The sequence below is a fragment of the Acipenser ruthenus genome, chromosome 5 (genome assembly GCF_902713425.1).
Source record: "Acipenser ruthenus chromosome 5, fAciRut3.2 maternal haplotype, whole genome shotgun sequence".
In the NCBI taxonomy this organism is placed as follows: Eukaryota; Metazoa; Chordata; class Actinopteri; order Acipenseriformes; family Acipenseridae; genus Acipenser; species Acipenser ruthenus.
In genome coordinates this window covers 82,821,612-82,838,189 of record NC_081193.1, presented here as the reverse complement: position 1 = coordinate 82,838,189, position 16,578 = coordinate 82,821,612, and the positions used below count along the sequence as shown (strand labels likewise).

The 16,578-nt window shown below is 37.1% G+C and overlaps 1 protein-coding gene across 1 annotated transcript in view; it reads right to left on the bottom strand.

Moving 5' to 3' along the window:
- Positions 1 to 16,578, bottom strand: part of crybg1a (crystallin beta-gamma domain containing 1a) — a 67,848-nt gene that overhangs the window by 29,019 nt on the left and 22,251 nt on the right. Inside the window, exons 2-3 of the mRNA XM_034921218.2 lie at positions 14,621 to 14,735; positions 344 to 2,025 (exon numbers count right to left, since the gene is read on the bottom strand). Coding sequence (XP_034777109.2) covers positions 344 to 2,025; positions 14,621 to 14,735 — 1,797 coding nt within the window. The remainder of the gene's footprint in view (positions 1 to 343; positions 2,026 to 14,620; positions 14,736 to 16,578) is intronic.

Here is a 16,578-nt window from a genome sequence, read left to right as displayed (position 1 = left end):
TTATTTAAGTCACTGCAATTGCTCTAGTAAGTCTATGCATAAATAAATGATTTGCACACACAGCAATATATTCCAATTTATCAAGAGAAACATTAAAGCTTTGAGAATGGGGCCCTGTTCTTCACAACTAGAAAGAAACACCTCCTTACACATGCTAAATGACTCATTCAGTGGTTTTATATATTATACATTATATATATATATATATATATATATATATATATTCATTTTATAATCTTCTGTCAAAAAATGATTTACAAAAAGCTTACTTCTTGTTATTCTGTACACAAATATCAGGTCAACCATTTTTCTAGTCAAACAAACTTTTTCAAAGCATACTTACATTTTGATTTCAGATTTCACGGAGGTTGTGAAGGCCTTGGTTGTCAGCTCGTCCACACCCTTTCTACTGTATTCAGCTTCACCCGGAGTGACTTCAAATTGCAAATTCGCTTTTTTGGATAAAGCCTCTCCATGAAGTGCTGTAGAAGGTGTGCTGGTGGGTTCCGAGGATACTGTTGCTTCTTCTCCCTCCAAGGGCTTAATTTCAGCCTTCACAACACTGACTGCAACCCGATTGTCTTCCTGGTGTAGAGCCTTGTTTGCATTTCCCACCTGTGTGTTTTTTGTTGTAAACACAGCTGGTGCATTGCCTTCAAGTGCAGCCTGCACTGTGATGCCTGTTGATGCACACTCTTTGCTCCAAGTATTCATGGAAGCAGGTAAAGCAAACTCTGGTGGAGGTGAGCGTTGATCCATTGTGTCTTTCCTGTGAAGCTTAGAGCTTGGGAGTTGTTGCTTAATCAGTTCTGGTGTTTCCACCCTCCCCTCTTGATTAAACAAGACCATGCTCCCAGCTTCAAGTGCTTGCTGAGAAACCTCGACTCTGTTTCCTATTTCAGGGCTGATCTTCGTTTCCGTGACATCACAGAAGGTATTACCTGTGTTGCTTCCTGGTTTCTCCTCAATAGACTGCTGGCAGTCAGCAGATTTCAGTGATCTTCTACCCCCACTGCGTCTACTCTTTCTTCCCATTACTTCAGCTTCCGGAACAGGATATTCTCCAGCTAAGAGGCCAGGGCCACAGTCACCCTCACTCTGTAAGAAGACTTCTACAGTGAAAACTTGAGTTTCTTTCTTGGATGTGACTTCTGAACACTCTCTAAGGCTTTGTGATTCTGGTTCATTACCTGCTAAAGGTGTTTCCTTATTACATAAGCTGGGTTGACTTTCTGAATGATATGCAGTGGATACTTCTTTGGCTGTTAGCAGACTCTCCCTAGGATGCTCAGGTAAAGGCAAATCCCTGTTATGCTTGAATGTCTTGGTGCTGAAGGGCTCTTGAAATGCAAACTTTGTCTGTGTAACTTCCTGGTATTTTGGGTCAACTTTTGAAATATCAGAGTTTCTTGAGAATTTTTTACCTACAGATTGACTTGGTAAACATGCAGTGGTCTCTTCCAAGGACACCTGAAGTTCCTTGGGTGGGCCTCCTGTCTTTTCCGAATCAGACTCCGCAGCAGACCCCTTCCTGGAAGGCAAGGTTTTAAAATGCTGCACGTTCCTTTCGACCCTCTGTTCTTCTCCTGTCTGAAGCTTTGTTGAACCACCCACGTTAATCACAGGGCTCTTGGGGCTGTTCAGGGATGAACCCTGGCTAAATGGTTTAGAATTCTGCGTGAAGTCAAGGACCTTTTCAAAACTCTGTAGTTTACTACTGTGTGTGGCGACCTCTAGATTTTGAACGGCCTGTTTTATGGACACTCCTATTTGTTTGTCTTTGTTTTCCAGTTGGTCCCCACAAGCTGTCACTGTGTAAGCCCGAGACCCAAGGAAATCTGTTCTCTTGATCCCCTCTTTCTCATCCTGCCCAAGGGAGGCTGTGTACTCTGCAAATACAGCACGTTCTTCAGCTGTAGCATCTGAAACTTCAGATGACTCTCTACTTTTTCTTCTCTTGCTGGAATTGAAAAAACTCCCAATTCGTTCAAAAACTCCGGTTTTCTCCTCTGTTGGACTGTGAATCTATGAAATAAAATTAAATGTAAAAAAGTGTTACATGCAGCAATGCTTTGCTGTTCTTACAATATAACAGTATGTTTCTCAGAGCTGACATGACTAACAGGTTTGGCAGTTGTGGAACCCCTGAAAGTGTCTGTATTTGATGTTATAAAAGCAAATTAAAAAAACTCACATTTTTATTTATTTAAAAAACATGACTACATAACTGAAATGCAATACAGCAAAGCTCTAGAATTTACTGTGCAGGTTAATCCAGCTGAATGCTGCAAAACCTGTCAAATGCAAATATAGGTTACATGACCAAAGCAATGCATGTCTTATCCATTCTCTCTGTACAATGAATGTGTTATTCATTCAGCATTTCACTACAACCCATTACTTACAGTAAAACCGTTTTAATGGACACACAACTGGTTTGCAAATAAATACTTTTTCTGCTAAAAATCTGAAAGAATAAACAAACGTGTTTTTTTTATTTACAAAACATAAACTGGAATACCGTACGTAAAATCAATTGCTAAAATAAATATACTAATCGGAATTCAATAATCACAGCAACATTAACTTTTGTTAAAAAATAACATAAAAGACAGTACCTTCTCTCAGAAGCTAGAAATTAAAAGAAAAAACGGCTCTGTTTAACCAGACCATGATATGCCCTCGTGGATTATAACTTCTGTAAATGGCCACGGTTAAACATGAACTTAAACAGACAATACTGGCACTCGAATGCAAAGGTTAACTATGGCTGACTACTCCGTATTGAGTAGGACATCTGTGGAATAAAGCAATTATACTTTTGGAATACTTTCTTTGTTGCCATTTTTCTCCTCATTTCAGAAAACAAATGTACCGGTACTTACTGTCAATGTTTTTATTCGATTTCTTTTTAATGTCACAATCTCGTTGCGCCTGACATTTTCAAATAATGTTACACAACAGCGACGATTACTTTAGTACGGTCTTCCACTTGGCTGATGTAACCCTACAATCCAGGGAAACCACAAGAATGCAACCCACTCCAAAATCAGAAAATATGAGTTCTTTGCATATCGGTATGAAACTGCCTTCCAGAACTGCTGTCACACAGTACCTCTGAAACTACTGCCCATTAAAACCTGCAGAAGCGCGCTGATAAAAGTTGCCCGCGGTGTTTCAGAATGTCTGGAATTCCGTCATCAGAATAAAGTAATAAAAAATAAAAAAAAAACTGTGGAACGTGATTTGGATGCAGGATTTCAATTGGCTCAAAACAGTGAGCATGTAAGCTCTGCCCCGAATAGAAAACAGTCAAACTCGAAACGTGGCGTTGTCGTTTGGAGTGAGGTTGGGCTGGTAATACGAGAACGTAGCTAGAAGCAAGCAGCACTGTTTCTAGTCTTGAAGGGGAAGATACCCGAGCCACTGAGCTCAAATTACACTTATAGAATTGCAAACTTTGGATGCAACGCGAGTAGCTAACTTAATAAAGAAACCTCTCAACAGTAGACATGTTTATAGAAGGACACCTTTTGGAGATAACCTCAGCAGTATAGACAACAATTAGAAAGCATACCTCATCAGGTAAAAATAGTACCTGATTAAAACGTATTGCTGAAATTAATTAAGTGATTAAACAAAACCACCGAGTCAGTTCCAAACAGTAATGTAAGCGACCAACAGGGAAATAAATAAATAATGTTTCAAATTTAAAATTTGACCACACACCTGAACTGTGTAAACGCTAATATACACCTGACCCAAAGAATATAGCCAAACGGCAGCTAAAAAATACAGTATTAGGATGTTGAATAGAATACTGCTAAGAAAATCAAACACAATTGAAAAACAAGGGGGAAAAAAGCAAATCATAAAAAGTGTTGTGGAAAGCTAGTCTTTATGAATAGCTAAACCACCCTTAAATTGCAGACCTGTACCCTAAAACATACCAACTTCAAACAAAAAAAGAAAAACATCTGCCAATGTCAATTCGACATGCAATTGTTTACCTAGTAGACACCATTACTGTACTGCTCCCATCACACTTTTCACTTTAAAAATAAATAAATAAATTAAAAAATCTGTCATTATCATGCATTAGTTGTACAGGTTCTGGCATGATGTCTTAAACAGACTGATATCCAATATAAATCATAATACAGACAGTATAATTTAAAGTTTACACACATTACAAAAAATAAATGTGGCTTACCATTTTGAAGTAACTTCAGTTTCACCCTTCATGCACAAAAAGCTCTGTTAAACTGAAAGATGAGCAGTCGGTCTATAGGAAGTTTTGGATTCTAATAGCCCTGTCCAGACTACACGTAACCTAATCTCGAGAACCCTACTCGAAACCGTTCTAATTAATCCAGTGCAATGCGTCCACACTAGTACCGTTTCATGTTTAGTCGATTTTAATGCGTACACGCACACACTACAATAGTTCGGTTACAGTTCCTAGCAGCGCAATGAAATGTAAATTAATACGATAGTATCCCACCATGCACTGTATTTTATTTTAAAATAATGTGTTATGTCCCATATTAGAGGGACATTTTGCCAAAAAGAAATACAACCAGTATTCTGGAAAAAATAAATGTGAACACACAAGTAGGGCTTGAAGTTTTCTGTTTTTATTTTTAATCCGGTGACGTTCCTTTAAACAAACTGAGATGACTGTTTCATAATTAAACTCCTTACTGTGAAAGGATCTGGCAGCGCTACACCTCCAACCACAAGTTTCTTTTGATAATCCTCTATTGTGCTTACAGGAATATTTCCTTCCTAAAGCAATGAAGGCCCTACAAATGTACTTAAAAAAGTAAAATGTATTAGTATTTTGTCTTAACTCAGGAATTACATTATCCAAATTTTAAAATTAACATAATGAACTTAAACGTATACTCCCATCCTATTTCATCATATGTAGATTTACCTAGTTGTGAGTTCATTAAATTTCCCTTTTGTGGATTTCTTTCTCAAAGACAGAAATGCCTTCAGTGCAGCAGCTGATCACATGCTGAACGATTCAAGTGTCATTTCAGACTGATTGACAGGCATGACAGCTTCAAGGTCCAGAGGGACATTTGAACCGTCCTGCTGTACAATCCTCCCGGACTGTCTTTCTCTTTGCCTTAAGCATACTGTACTGTCTGTCTAGAGAGAACAAGAAAAATTTCTTGTTCACATAATTTCTTGCACACTATCGATTCATTTATTAAACCTAAAACTGGAAATATATAACACAAAACTATTATTTTTTCATCCCTGTAAATTAAAAAAAGGTATATTACTACATTTCAACATATATTGGGATTAACATATACTTAATTCTAGTTCACATATTAGGCTTACTAACATATGTTTGCCTGCTCTGCCCTCTTCAATACCCATTTACAGAATAAAACTTGAATGATACAGACACAAACAGTAAAAAAAAAACCCCGCCTAACCTAGAGGGTCTATTTTAAATGCCAGAGACAAGACATAAAAGAAGAGTTTATTTAAATAAAGACACACTCCTGTGGAACAATTCAAGTTATTCAATTTATGATACAGTGTAGAATTAACAAAAGAAAATATTTGGTCCTTTACCTACACTGAAAAATATGCATAGCGATTTCAGAAAATGCACATGGGTTTCTAGTTTGAACGAAGTAAATAAAAAAAAATGGATGTGACTGATAATAATAATAACTTGATATTCACATTCTGCTAATATGCAGAGTCGTTAATCTTTAATAACCATGTCTACAAGTTTATACATAAAACTTATATTAAAACAGCTAAAACGATTGTGTGCATTTAAATCATTGATAAATTGCCCTGCATAAAAAAAGTTATCTGTCAATGTAAGGGCCTTAAGTAGATATACATTGCTGTTATTTATAAAATTAAAAATGTATGTGGTATGAGACCTTACAAAGGTTAAACCAAAACTATAAATGGGGTGAAGTTTGTCAAATTCACCATTAAACACATTGGGTGCATTCAGAGATCATTGTGTGCAGAATCTGACCAATTTAGCCAATGGGTGCGTTCACTGAGATCGTTCTTAGAAGATAATTGGCTAAATTGGTTTGTGATATGTTTGGCGACCCCCTGAGGTGGTCTCGAGTCCGCTTCTCGAGTACGGTATCAAACTCTAACTGTATTTAGCACTTAAGCTGTTTTAAAGACAACTAATACAGTTTAAAGGCATAGTGTGTACAGGGCCTAAATTAGATCGCATCAGGTAGGACGGTTGGTCATAAGTGTGGACCCTGTAATACCGAACTACGGTTTTTGTGTATCCTCCAATATTCCAAAATGCTTTCTGGTATGTTTTGGTGCGTGGACATTAAAAACACAGTACTCGGCACAGGTGCCTGAAGGAGTTGAGAACGACTACCAATACTGCTGTACCGTGTACAATTTCTGAGGCTTGTTGTAAAATGGTGGATCACAGAGCGGCATGATCTGATGCTGAAATCAAGGCACATTGATGTCTGGAACAATGAAATCGGTCAAGGAGAACTTCAGAGTTCAAAACGAAACGCATACATTATGATAAAATGTACCTTGTGTTTTTAAGATACAAAGCCATGACGTTCATGCTAAGAAGTGCTATGATTTCCGTCGACACAAGCTCCATATTTGCAGGACTGTAAATATAAAACTACAGTGCATGGTGGGATAATGTCATATTAAGTCCCACAGTCCATGACGCTGCTGGGAACTGTAACCAAACTATTTTAATAGTGTTTGTACGCATTAAGCCCAACTAAACATTAAAAACGGTACTTTAGTGTGGACGCTTTGTGCTGGATTAATTAAAACATTTGAGTACGGTTATCAAGATCGGTTATGTATTGTGGACAGATGTCGGTTTTGCAAGCCATTTTTTTGAGGCGACTCATTTTTGTGCGAGGGGAATTAAAACAACTACAGTCAAATAAATAATATATATTTTAAGCGCTGGGCCTATTGAAGGCAAAGATGTGACTTATGGGAGTGATACAACCCCAAAATTGCTGCAAGCAAGATAGAATGAAAGAAAGATATGCAGCAACCATTGAACAAATCTACTGCAAAGGTAAGCTGCACAGTGTACTTGTAAGGGGTAGGACAACACACTGTATCACTTCAAAAAAGCTGCAGTAATAATTACAATATTGATCAGACATTGCTTCTGTCCAAGATCCTTAAATACTGTACATGTTGCTCGAAGAATCACACTTTAAATGACATAGGCTACATTATAATGATCAGCTATTAATGTGAATTAAATATACTGTAAATAATTTCTTTTAAACAATTTCTCTAATAGGTGGGTAGTAAATACAAAGTATTAAGGAACAAAAAAAAAAAACACATACAGTACCTTAGTTCATTATACATTTTAAACTTACAGCAATTGTATTTGTACTTCTCTGAAAAATGCAAACAAATTAAAAGCAACACTGTATGGGATTGAGTTAATAATTTTCCAGGACTTTATGCCAACACGCCACCCACGCATTGACCGAGCGGCAACTAACTAATTCAGGCCTTTTCATGCACTTTGTGACAGCCAGCAGTCCAGATAAGCTGCATACTTATTTCTGCATTAAAAAGAAATCAGAAATATGCACTACATTTAAATTGAATGCGTAAAAATATGGATAGCAATTTTGCTGCACAGCAGTGCTTATAATATTAAACGTATTACTTATTAATGCATTTCCTTTTTTATCTGTATGGCTTTATATTGAAGTTTTAACATGTTCACTGAGTTTAAGAATAACATGTTAAAATATAAGTAACGTAATTCATTTGCAGAGTCAGTGGGATACCTCGGAAAATGTGCCGAGCCGATAAAGAACCTTCTAGAACACACGCGTGGTTGTACAGGACCACAAGGCTCTTTTAATGCCTACCACATTACCATTAAATATTATACAGTATTTATCAAGATTACTCATGACTTCGTGGTAATGTTGCATTTTACCCCTTGAAAATACATTTTACTCTCTCAGTGTTAAAATTAGAGGGCAAGTTACTCCCAGACCCAAAAATGTATCTGGAGCGCCGGTGACAGCCTTTAGCTTGCCAAATGGAAGGGATTGACCAAGTCTCACCTTCTGAAGTAAGACGTCACCAAGCTTAGGTAGCTGAAATGTCATTCATTCCTTTATATTGGCAAGTACCAATGCAATATTGACAACATTAAATATAACTTTACTGGAACCCATCTTGCCGTCATCTGGACAAAGCTGTTGTTCGTAGGTTGTGCAAATCGAAACGGTGTGTAGTCTATCTGTTTTAAGGTGTTGGTTTTCTATTCCACCATAATCCCCTTCCAAAAGAGGTGATTTGACCATCCCAAAAATTCTGCAAACTTTTTATATTTTTTGTAAAAAAAAAAAAAAATGGTAGCAAGATTTACAATATAAAGAGATAATATAATAGGCTGACTACGCCAGAGTGGGAACACCACTCATTGAGTACAGGGGCAATGTACATGGGACTATGTTATAAAACAAATGTATAAATTGCTGTCAAGCACACAATATAATACTACATTATTCTTTGTATTCATTTTCTGAAGTAAATGAAACATGTAAAATGATATCCGTTCATTTAACATTTAATTATAAAACAATTTAACTATAGGCCCTATGTCTTGTTCTAGTAGTTTACAATAGCTTACCTGCACTATCTATTACTATCGGTATCGGCCGATATGGGTAGATAACAATCGGCTATCGGTATCGGCCTTCGTGCACCCCTACATTAAATACAATCGCTTTGCCTCGTTTAAACTGTATCATACAATCCCATACATGAGACTAAACCAAAACGCATAAATACATTACTAACCTTAAAATAAAACAGACGATGACGACAACAACAGCTATCTAGTACTGCTAGCTGCATCTACGAGTCTGACTTTTAAAGTCGCCCCAAGATCAATTAACAGGTGAACCTCGTTAATTAATAGATATGCTTGTTAGCGAGGGGGGAGGAATGGCCATGACAAACAGTGCAACTACTTTCATTTACCAAACGTGAATGATATAAATCAAATCAACAAACAAGTGCACAAAGCAAAAACGTGAATCAATAATAAATGTGTCATTTAAATAATAAAAGTAAAACATACAAGTGCTCAAAAGAAAAACACAATTCATTAAATAACAAGCCATCAACTGTTACTAATAAGGTGCAGCATTACAAATTCCTTTTTGATGGATTAAAGGTTGCTGTATAAATCTACATATCATCCTATTACCTTTTCAGTCATTTTAAAATCAAAATTTAACTTGGAGACCTAGAATATACATATGACTCTGTGGGTAAGGCCCTTACACTTAAATGCAATCAACATGCCGATAAGACTGCAGCAACAAAGTAAACAAACAAAACTAACTGCACAGTAAATGAAGCTCTCTTCATAAAAAAACAAACCGAGCTGCTCGCAGAAGCATCTAATTTAAATTTTAGGCTGTAGGCGACAACGCCCCTTTGAACCAAGGTGCTTATTTTTGCAATTATGGAACTGGGTAGTTTCACACGGCACGGTCTTTCACAAATTAGTCATGCTCTGCTAGTTTACTGCTTATTACAGTTTCACAATGGTTCGAGACCTCAACTAACCTTTTATTTTCTTTCAATATATATTTTTTTTAGCCAGTTTACCATCATTATTTTTATCAGGTCTAAATTAAGTCTACACAGAGTAAATTTAACAGATGGGACAGACTCAGCAACTTTTTTTGAGATAAAAAAAACCTCCAGCTTCAGCTTTTCACTTCTATGCATTTTTTTAACAGAGGTTTTAAGTTTGGGTATGGCTGCTAGTACAAGCACCAGCATCTTTCATCAACAAGCCCTTTTAGAAACCTGAAAGGAACAGCCTTAGACATTTGAACACAGTTATCTTTACTGAGGGCTGTTGGAAATAATCAGGTAAGTCTTCAGTCATAGCTTTTGATTTGTTACTGTATTAATTATCAAGGGATGTTAATATGAACTGTCTACATGTAGAAAATGCCACCTGCTTAGTGCTTAGAATGCCAATGGCTTTTTTATTGTACAAAAAATGTCGGGTTCGGTTTTATCCCTTGTCATTATTGTTCGGTTTGGAATTTTATGAATGTTGATTTCGGTTCAGTTTTGGTTTGGTTTGAGAAAAATAATAACCGTTGCATCCCTAATATCAACTAGAATAAAAAAAAATAGATGTTTAAAAATAAAAGTCCCATAAGCATTATTGCATACCGGTACTGGTTCCTCTCATCATAGGAAGATGTGTGGTCCAGTGGTTAAAGAAAAGGGCTTGTAACCAGGAGGTCCCAGGTTCAAATCCCGGCTCACTCACCGACTCATTGTGTGACCTTGAGCAAGTCACTTAACCTGAGCAAGTCTTTCAGGTGAGACGTTATTGTAAGTGACTCTGCAGCTGATGCATAGCTCACACACCCTAGGTGTCATCTTGTCACCGTAGATCACCTTGGATAAAGGCGTCTGCTAAATAAACAAATAATAGTAATTGCAAAGATGATGGCTTTTAATTTTGTTTTCCTTGTAATTTAAAGCCGAAACTACCACCTAGCCATCGAAAGTATAAGTGCTGGTGACATTTCAAATTTTCTTTTAAAATCTAATTGCTCATCAACATCAATCTTATTGTGCTAGACAGTTTTCTTCAATGTTGATAGATAGATAGACAGAAAGATATAGATAGATAGATAGATAGATAGACAGACACGATGAAGAGACGCAACATGTTTTAGATGAGGGGATTTGCAGCCCAACTGTTTTCTTTTGGATTTTGATACTATCTGCCTGTGCCGGGACAGCTCTTTCTCTATTGGATCATTTCTCAAGACTGGGGGAACATTCGAGAGGATGATCTTTCTTGCCAGTACGGCCAACGGGGTTCCAGTAACAAAAGATTCATTAATAACAATCCCCGTTTCAACAGCCTTTGTTTACTAGTTCTGTTTCGCTTAAAAAGCACCACATGCCCACTCATACAAGATGCAGACTTTACATTCTCGTAACCCACAACTTTTTCCAGCGCTAAAACACAAATACTCCAGAGACACAAAACCATCCAGCGCAATCTTTATCCCATGCCTGCGGGTTAATTTTTCAAAAGAAAAGTTAGGATAAGTTCTCATGAAGTGTTGCTAGACAAAGACGGGTCGTTAAATACAACTTGTCTCTTTGTGGGTTCCTGGCTAATATGTCGGCCACTGTTGTCATCATTATTGCTAAAGAACAAGCATGTTCACGATTTTATCTTTTTCTCACTTTCACTTCGAACACTGATAAGGTGGATAAGGATTAAGAGCTATGCTACGATAGTTTTTAGGCATACACAAGACGGCCAGATTTACAAGACCAGCAACTATTTGTGTTCAACTGTAGGTCAAGTGGAATTTCTTTAATGTTAATTTTACTTTCTGTTTCCGCACTTAACAGCACTTACTGTTTCCGCATTGCCAACTCAACAAGCTTTTGAAGAAAAATGCAAAAATTCAAAACGGATGACATTCCTTCCTCCTCACTAGAAAAAAAATAGGCTTGACTTGTTTGTGTACTAAAGTAGAACAATGTGGGATTAATGCACATTACAAAACGATTCAGTATCATCAGCTTCCAGCTATCGCAGGCATTAATACACAGTAGATGCTTGCTGCAAAGTCACTGCATCACCTATACATACAATTTTAAATCAATCTACGCAAGTACTGGCTTTCTTTTTGACTTGCTGTATTTAAGAGTAGTCCATATCTATAGGGCAGTAAATACTAACAGACACAATTGGTCCAAATTAATTTTATTATTCCCGAAAGCAACCAATCCTGTACCTGCAACTGCCAAGTCAGCCAATCACAGCCTGTCAGCTCGACTGGAGCACACAGCATCTTTCAACAACAACGGAAGACACGGACAGTTCAGTAAAATTGCTCCATTCATTTATCTGGCTCTGTTCAGTTAAACTATAAGTAAAACCCGACAAGTAAAACAGTTATTTGTTTAATGAAGTATTTTTCTGTAATTATGAGGCAGCAGTGTGGAGTAGTGGTTGTGGCTCTGGTGTCCCCCACCTATCCCAGATGGGGGACACTGCTGCTGTACACTTGAGCAAGGTGCTTTACCTAGATTGCTCCAGTAAAAACCCAACTGTATAAATGGGTAATTGTATGTAACAATAATGTGTAAAAAATAATGTAATTGTATGTAAAAATAATGTGATATCTTGTAACAATTGTAAGTCGCCCTGGATAAGGGTGTCTGCTAAGAAATAAATAGTAATAATAATTATTATCATGTGTGTGATCCTTTATGAACATTTTTGGGACTATTTTCCGAAAACTTTTCCGAGCGGAAGGGTACCCGACAAACCATTACAATTTCAAGGTAAATGTAGGTTTAAAAAAAAAATTTCCTAATAGCAATTAATTAGTTGACGTTGACTTTCGTTAGCGCCTTCAGCTCGGGACGCATTACTCCAGTCGCGGTCAACTAACACACTTTAGTGCCTTCATCAAGAGGATCACTATACTATTAGAAAACGATTGTTCTCATTATTTTATTAAAAAAATAAAAATAAACACTTTAAAACCTACATTTACAAATGAAAAAAAAAATGAAAAGGGCGTAGTATTAGTTGTACCATTAATAGAGATTTAACTGAGTATCTTCTAAAGGGTGTTGGTTGTTTATCTTGGCAGTTGCTTCTTCTGTGATAACTTGTATTGTGCAAATGTTAGAAACATAAATGTAAACAGTTGTTTGCTGTAACGAAGGAGAGTATCAGTGCTGTTGATGTTAGATTTGATCCAGGCTGGTCGGGTTGTTGGTTGTTTGCAGTAAAACAAAACAGCTGCTTGCCAACTTATGAAGTGTTATGAAATTAATATGCAGTGCTGCATGTGATGAACTTTTGATAGATGTACTGTTTAAGCAATCAAGCTCGTAATAAACACATAAAAGATAGGGGTGCTGCCTTGGAAATGTATCTGTGCAAATACTGCATGACGACCTTTCAATGCCATTTTGAAATGTTAATATGTGGTTTAGAACAACATATAATAGTCCAAACCACCTAGGTATTTTACACTCAAAAATAAAAATCCAGCAGGCATACAGCACCACCTGATCCAAAATGCTGACTGGGTGTTAGTACCAATCAGCCTAACATTACTGCTGTAACCTATTGGGGGGGGGGGGGGGGGGGGAACAGCCATAGGTTAAGAATTAAAGGAAAAGGGCACACGGATGTTAAAGGCAATGTGTGCGACATTTTACCTTTTGCCTACAAGGAAGTTAAATTAAAAAATAAAGCAGTAAACGCATGAAACGTGCAGGGAATTAAATACATAAGACTTACAACTGCTGTACTACATTATTGCTCAGTCTGATGCTTACTGGTTATAACAGACCATGACAAGGCCCTTTTATTCTCTCTTACACTCACTTCCAGTAACTATGGTACCATCATGATAAAATAAGTGATTACAGGACTGACAATTAAAACTAATTCTGTTTGGTAAACTGGAGGCTGTGTGGTCCAGTGGTTAAAGAAAAGGGCTTGTAACCAGGAGGTCCCCGGTTCAAATCCCACCTCAGCTACTGACTCATTGTGTGACCCTGAGCAAGTCACTTAACCTCCTTGTGCTCCATCTTTCGGGTGAGACGGAGTTGTAAGTGACAATGCAGCTGATGCATAGTTCACACACCGTAGTCTCTGTAAGTCGCCTTGGATAAAGGCGTCTGCTAAATAAACAAATAATAATAATAATAAACTGAAGTAATTTAATTATTATTTACAAGTTTCTTTAATACATTGTGTGTGTTTGTTTTTTTAAACTACTGTACTGTAAAGTGCATTTGTGACCAACAAAAAGCATGTCATGTCAAAACAAGCATCCAAAGATTTAAAAATGAATGATACCTTGAGAAATTAGGATATCATTATCAGCTTTTCAGACTCTAGCCCTGTGAGAGGATGGCTTGAGCGGTGATGTCAGACCAGGAAACGAATCCACTACACAGCAGTATTACAGGGAGAGATGCAAATGCACTCTGGTTTTCTTTTATCAAATAAACAAATAAAATATTTAAAACAAAACACTCAAAGCAAAAGGCACGAGGGCCCAAACAGACAAACAATAATGACAACAAGTATCATGCTGGTTATTCCAGCATTTTCATGAGGTATTCTAAAACACAAACAATAACAAATAATGGTGGACGGCACATCTCAGCTCGTGCTGCCAAATAAGGGCTTTTAAAATACAAAAATCATAATAACAATAATACAACTAAACTAAATATGCACAGTGGCGGGGAGTACCCTGTGACAGCCCATATTCTCACCCCAGTCTTCAATAATGCTATTAGTTGTCTCAACATCCAATAACATAAACCAGTACCTACAGTATTCCATTTTCAACAACATGTGCCCTAAAATGTAATTGCTTTTCAAGTGTGTTTCAACTTTTTCCAATATAGAGGCTCTTTAAAATACAATACACATGTCATGATCAAGGCTAGTAATTGTAATCATGCAAAACCTGTATATAAAACCTTAAATCTGGTCAATATTATAATCTACTGCAGATTAGAGCACACATCTTACCTTGCAAGATTTAGTTGGAGAGGGTGTAGCTGAGTGACAATCCATTTCCCAGTCTGGTGAACTTCTGGGGAATGTTAAATTGTTCTCTGTTCTTATGCTTATTGCATCAAAAGCTCTGTAGAGGGGAAGAATAAAGAAACAAACACAAATTAGTTAAACTATGTGTTAAATTAGTTAAAATATGTGTTTTGTTTTGTTTTTTTTAAGATTAATTTTAGTCAGATTATCCAAGAGTTCTTGTCTGAAAATTTACCGGTTTCCTGCCCAGGCAATACTGTATATTTTGCCATTGAATTGCATTGTAATTGCATTTGTTTGATTGTCTATCGAGCACCAACTGTGTAAATAGGTCTTCTGATCACCTAGAAAGCTCAGCCCACTCCCTTAAATATCGTACAGTTCTATTCTGAGCACTCGCACAGAAGCGACAAGACAAAAGCGTGAATACTAAACTACCCCCCTTACTGTAGAGAAAGCGCACTGGGACACAGAGTGTTTCTGTATCTGAATATGCATTATCCCAAAACATGTACTGAGACAACCTGCTGTATGAGTAGAGTAACAGGTTCCACTAATCAGTACCCCACTGATATTATTATTATTATTATTATTATTATTATTATTTATTTCTTAGCAGACGCACTTATCCAGGGCGACTTACAATCGTAGATAACTGAGGCCATTATTCATTAGTAATTACTAAAGTGATAAATGACAAAAAGCTTAAATTCCTCAAATTGGCAGAGACCTTAAATTTGACACAAAGAAAGCTCTGTCCCAAGTCATTGGTAGGTAACTTTTAAAAATAAATAAATAAATAAATACAAATAAAGAACACCAACTGATGAGTTCAGAGAGATATGAATAGATTTTCTAGGTCAACAGTGCTTAATCTGTCAACACTGTAGTACAGTACAGTATTGACAGAAAACCCCTCTCCAAACACCAAGTGCCTATGGCAGCCATGGTAAAATAAATCCTCTCAATACCAGTAAACTAGTCTTGGGGTAGATTCCTCAAGCAGGAACATGGGTAATGGTCAGTGGTGTAGTGGTAAATAAAAAAAAATAAAAAAAAGTGGGTAAATCATCTGTTTGGTAGGAGTTGAACAGATAGATTGAGCAGATACATTGTTATTGTTCTGCGAGTGTCCTTTTGCGGGCTAGGATGAAGGCTACTAGCACCGCCCTGCATGGTCCAGTGTGCCTAACAACAAAACAGTCACACACACACACAAACACAAACAGAACACGCAGTCCACTGGCCACAGCCCCCTGTTCACAACACAGTTCTGACCGGAGTGAGAGCTCTCAGCTGTCAGTCTCGCGAGAAAGAACAAACAGACTCTCACTCTTAAAATATCTTGTCTTTAACCCAAGACTTGCATATCACAGGAGAGTGGTATGAGAAGTGGGTAAACGCTATATTGCTGTTTACCTGCGTATACCCTTGACTACACCACTGGTAATGGTTAAATATCTACTTGTGCAGTTTGGTGCTTGTTTTTTTCCAATTAATGGACAGATTAGAAGGTGTTTAATGGAAAAAATATAATTGGCAGCACACAAATATATTCAAGTAGACTAACTTACATATGAAGTCTCTCAACTGTATAACAAATACTGGTGGATATGTGGCTTGTGTATCAACCCTGTTATTTTTCTATGTGAACATTTAACAGATCCAGACCATGGATTGGGAAAATGTTAACGTGGTAAAAGTACTTGCCTTCATTTTCAGTGATTTTCCCCATTGTGTTCAATAAAGGAAGCCTACAATTGATTTGGGGATGTGAACCAACTTTCATCCCTAAAGTAGATCCATTGTTCCTCTCAAGATGTCAATAGCAAATAAAATGAATGAAACGGAATGCTTCTATCTTCATCCAACAGAATTTATTTCCTAGTGTAAAGTTGTTGAACCAGTGCCTAAACCGAACACTGTGCATCTTAACACTC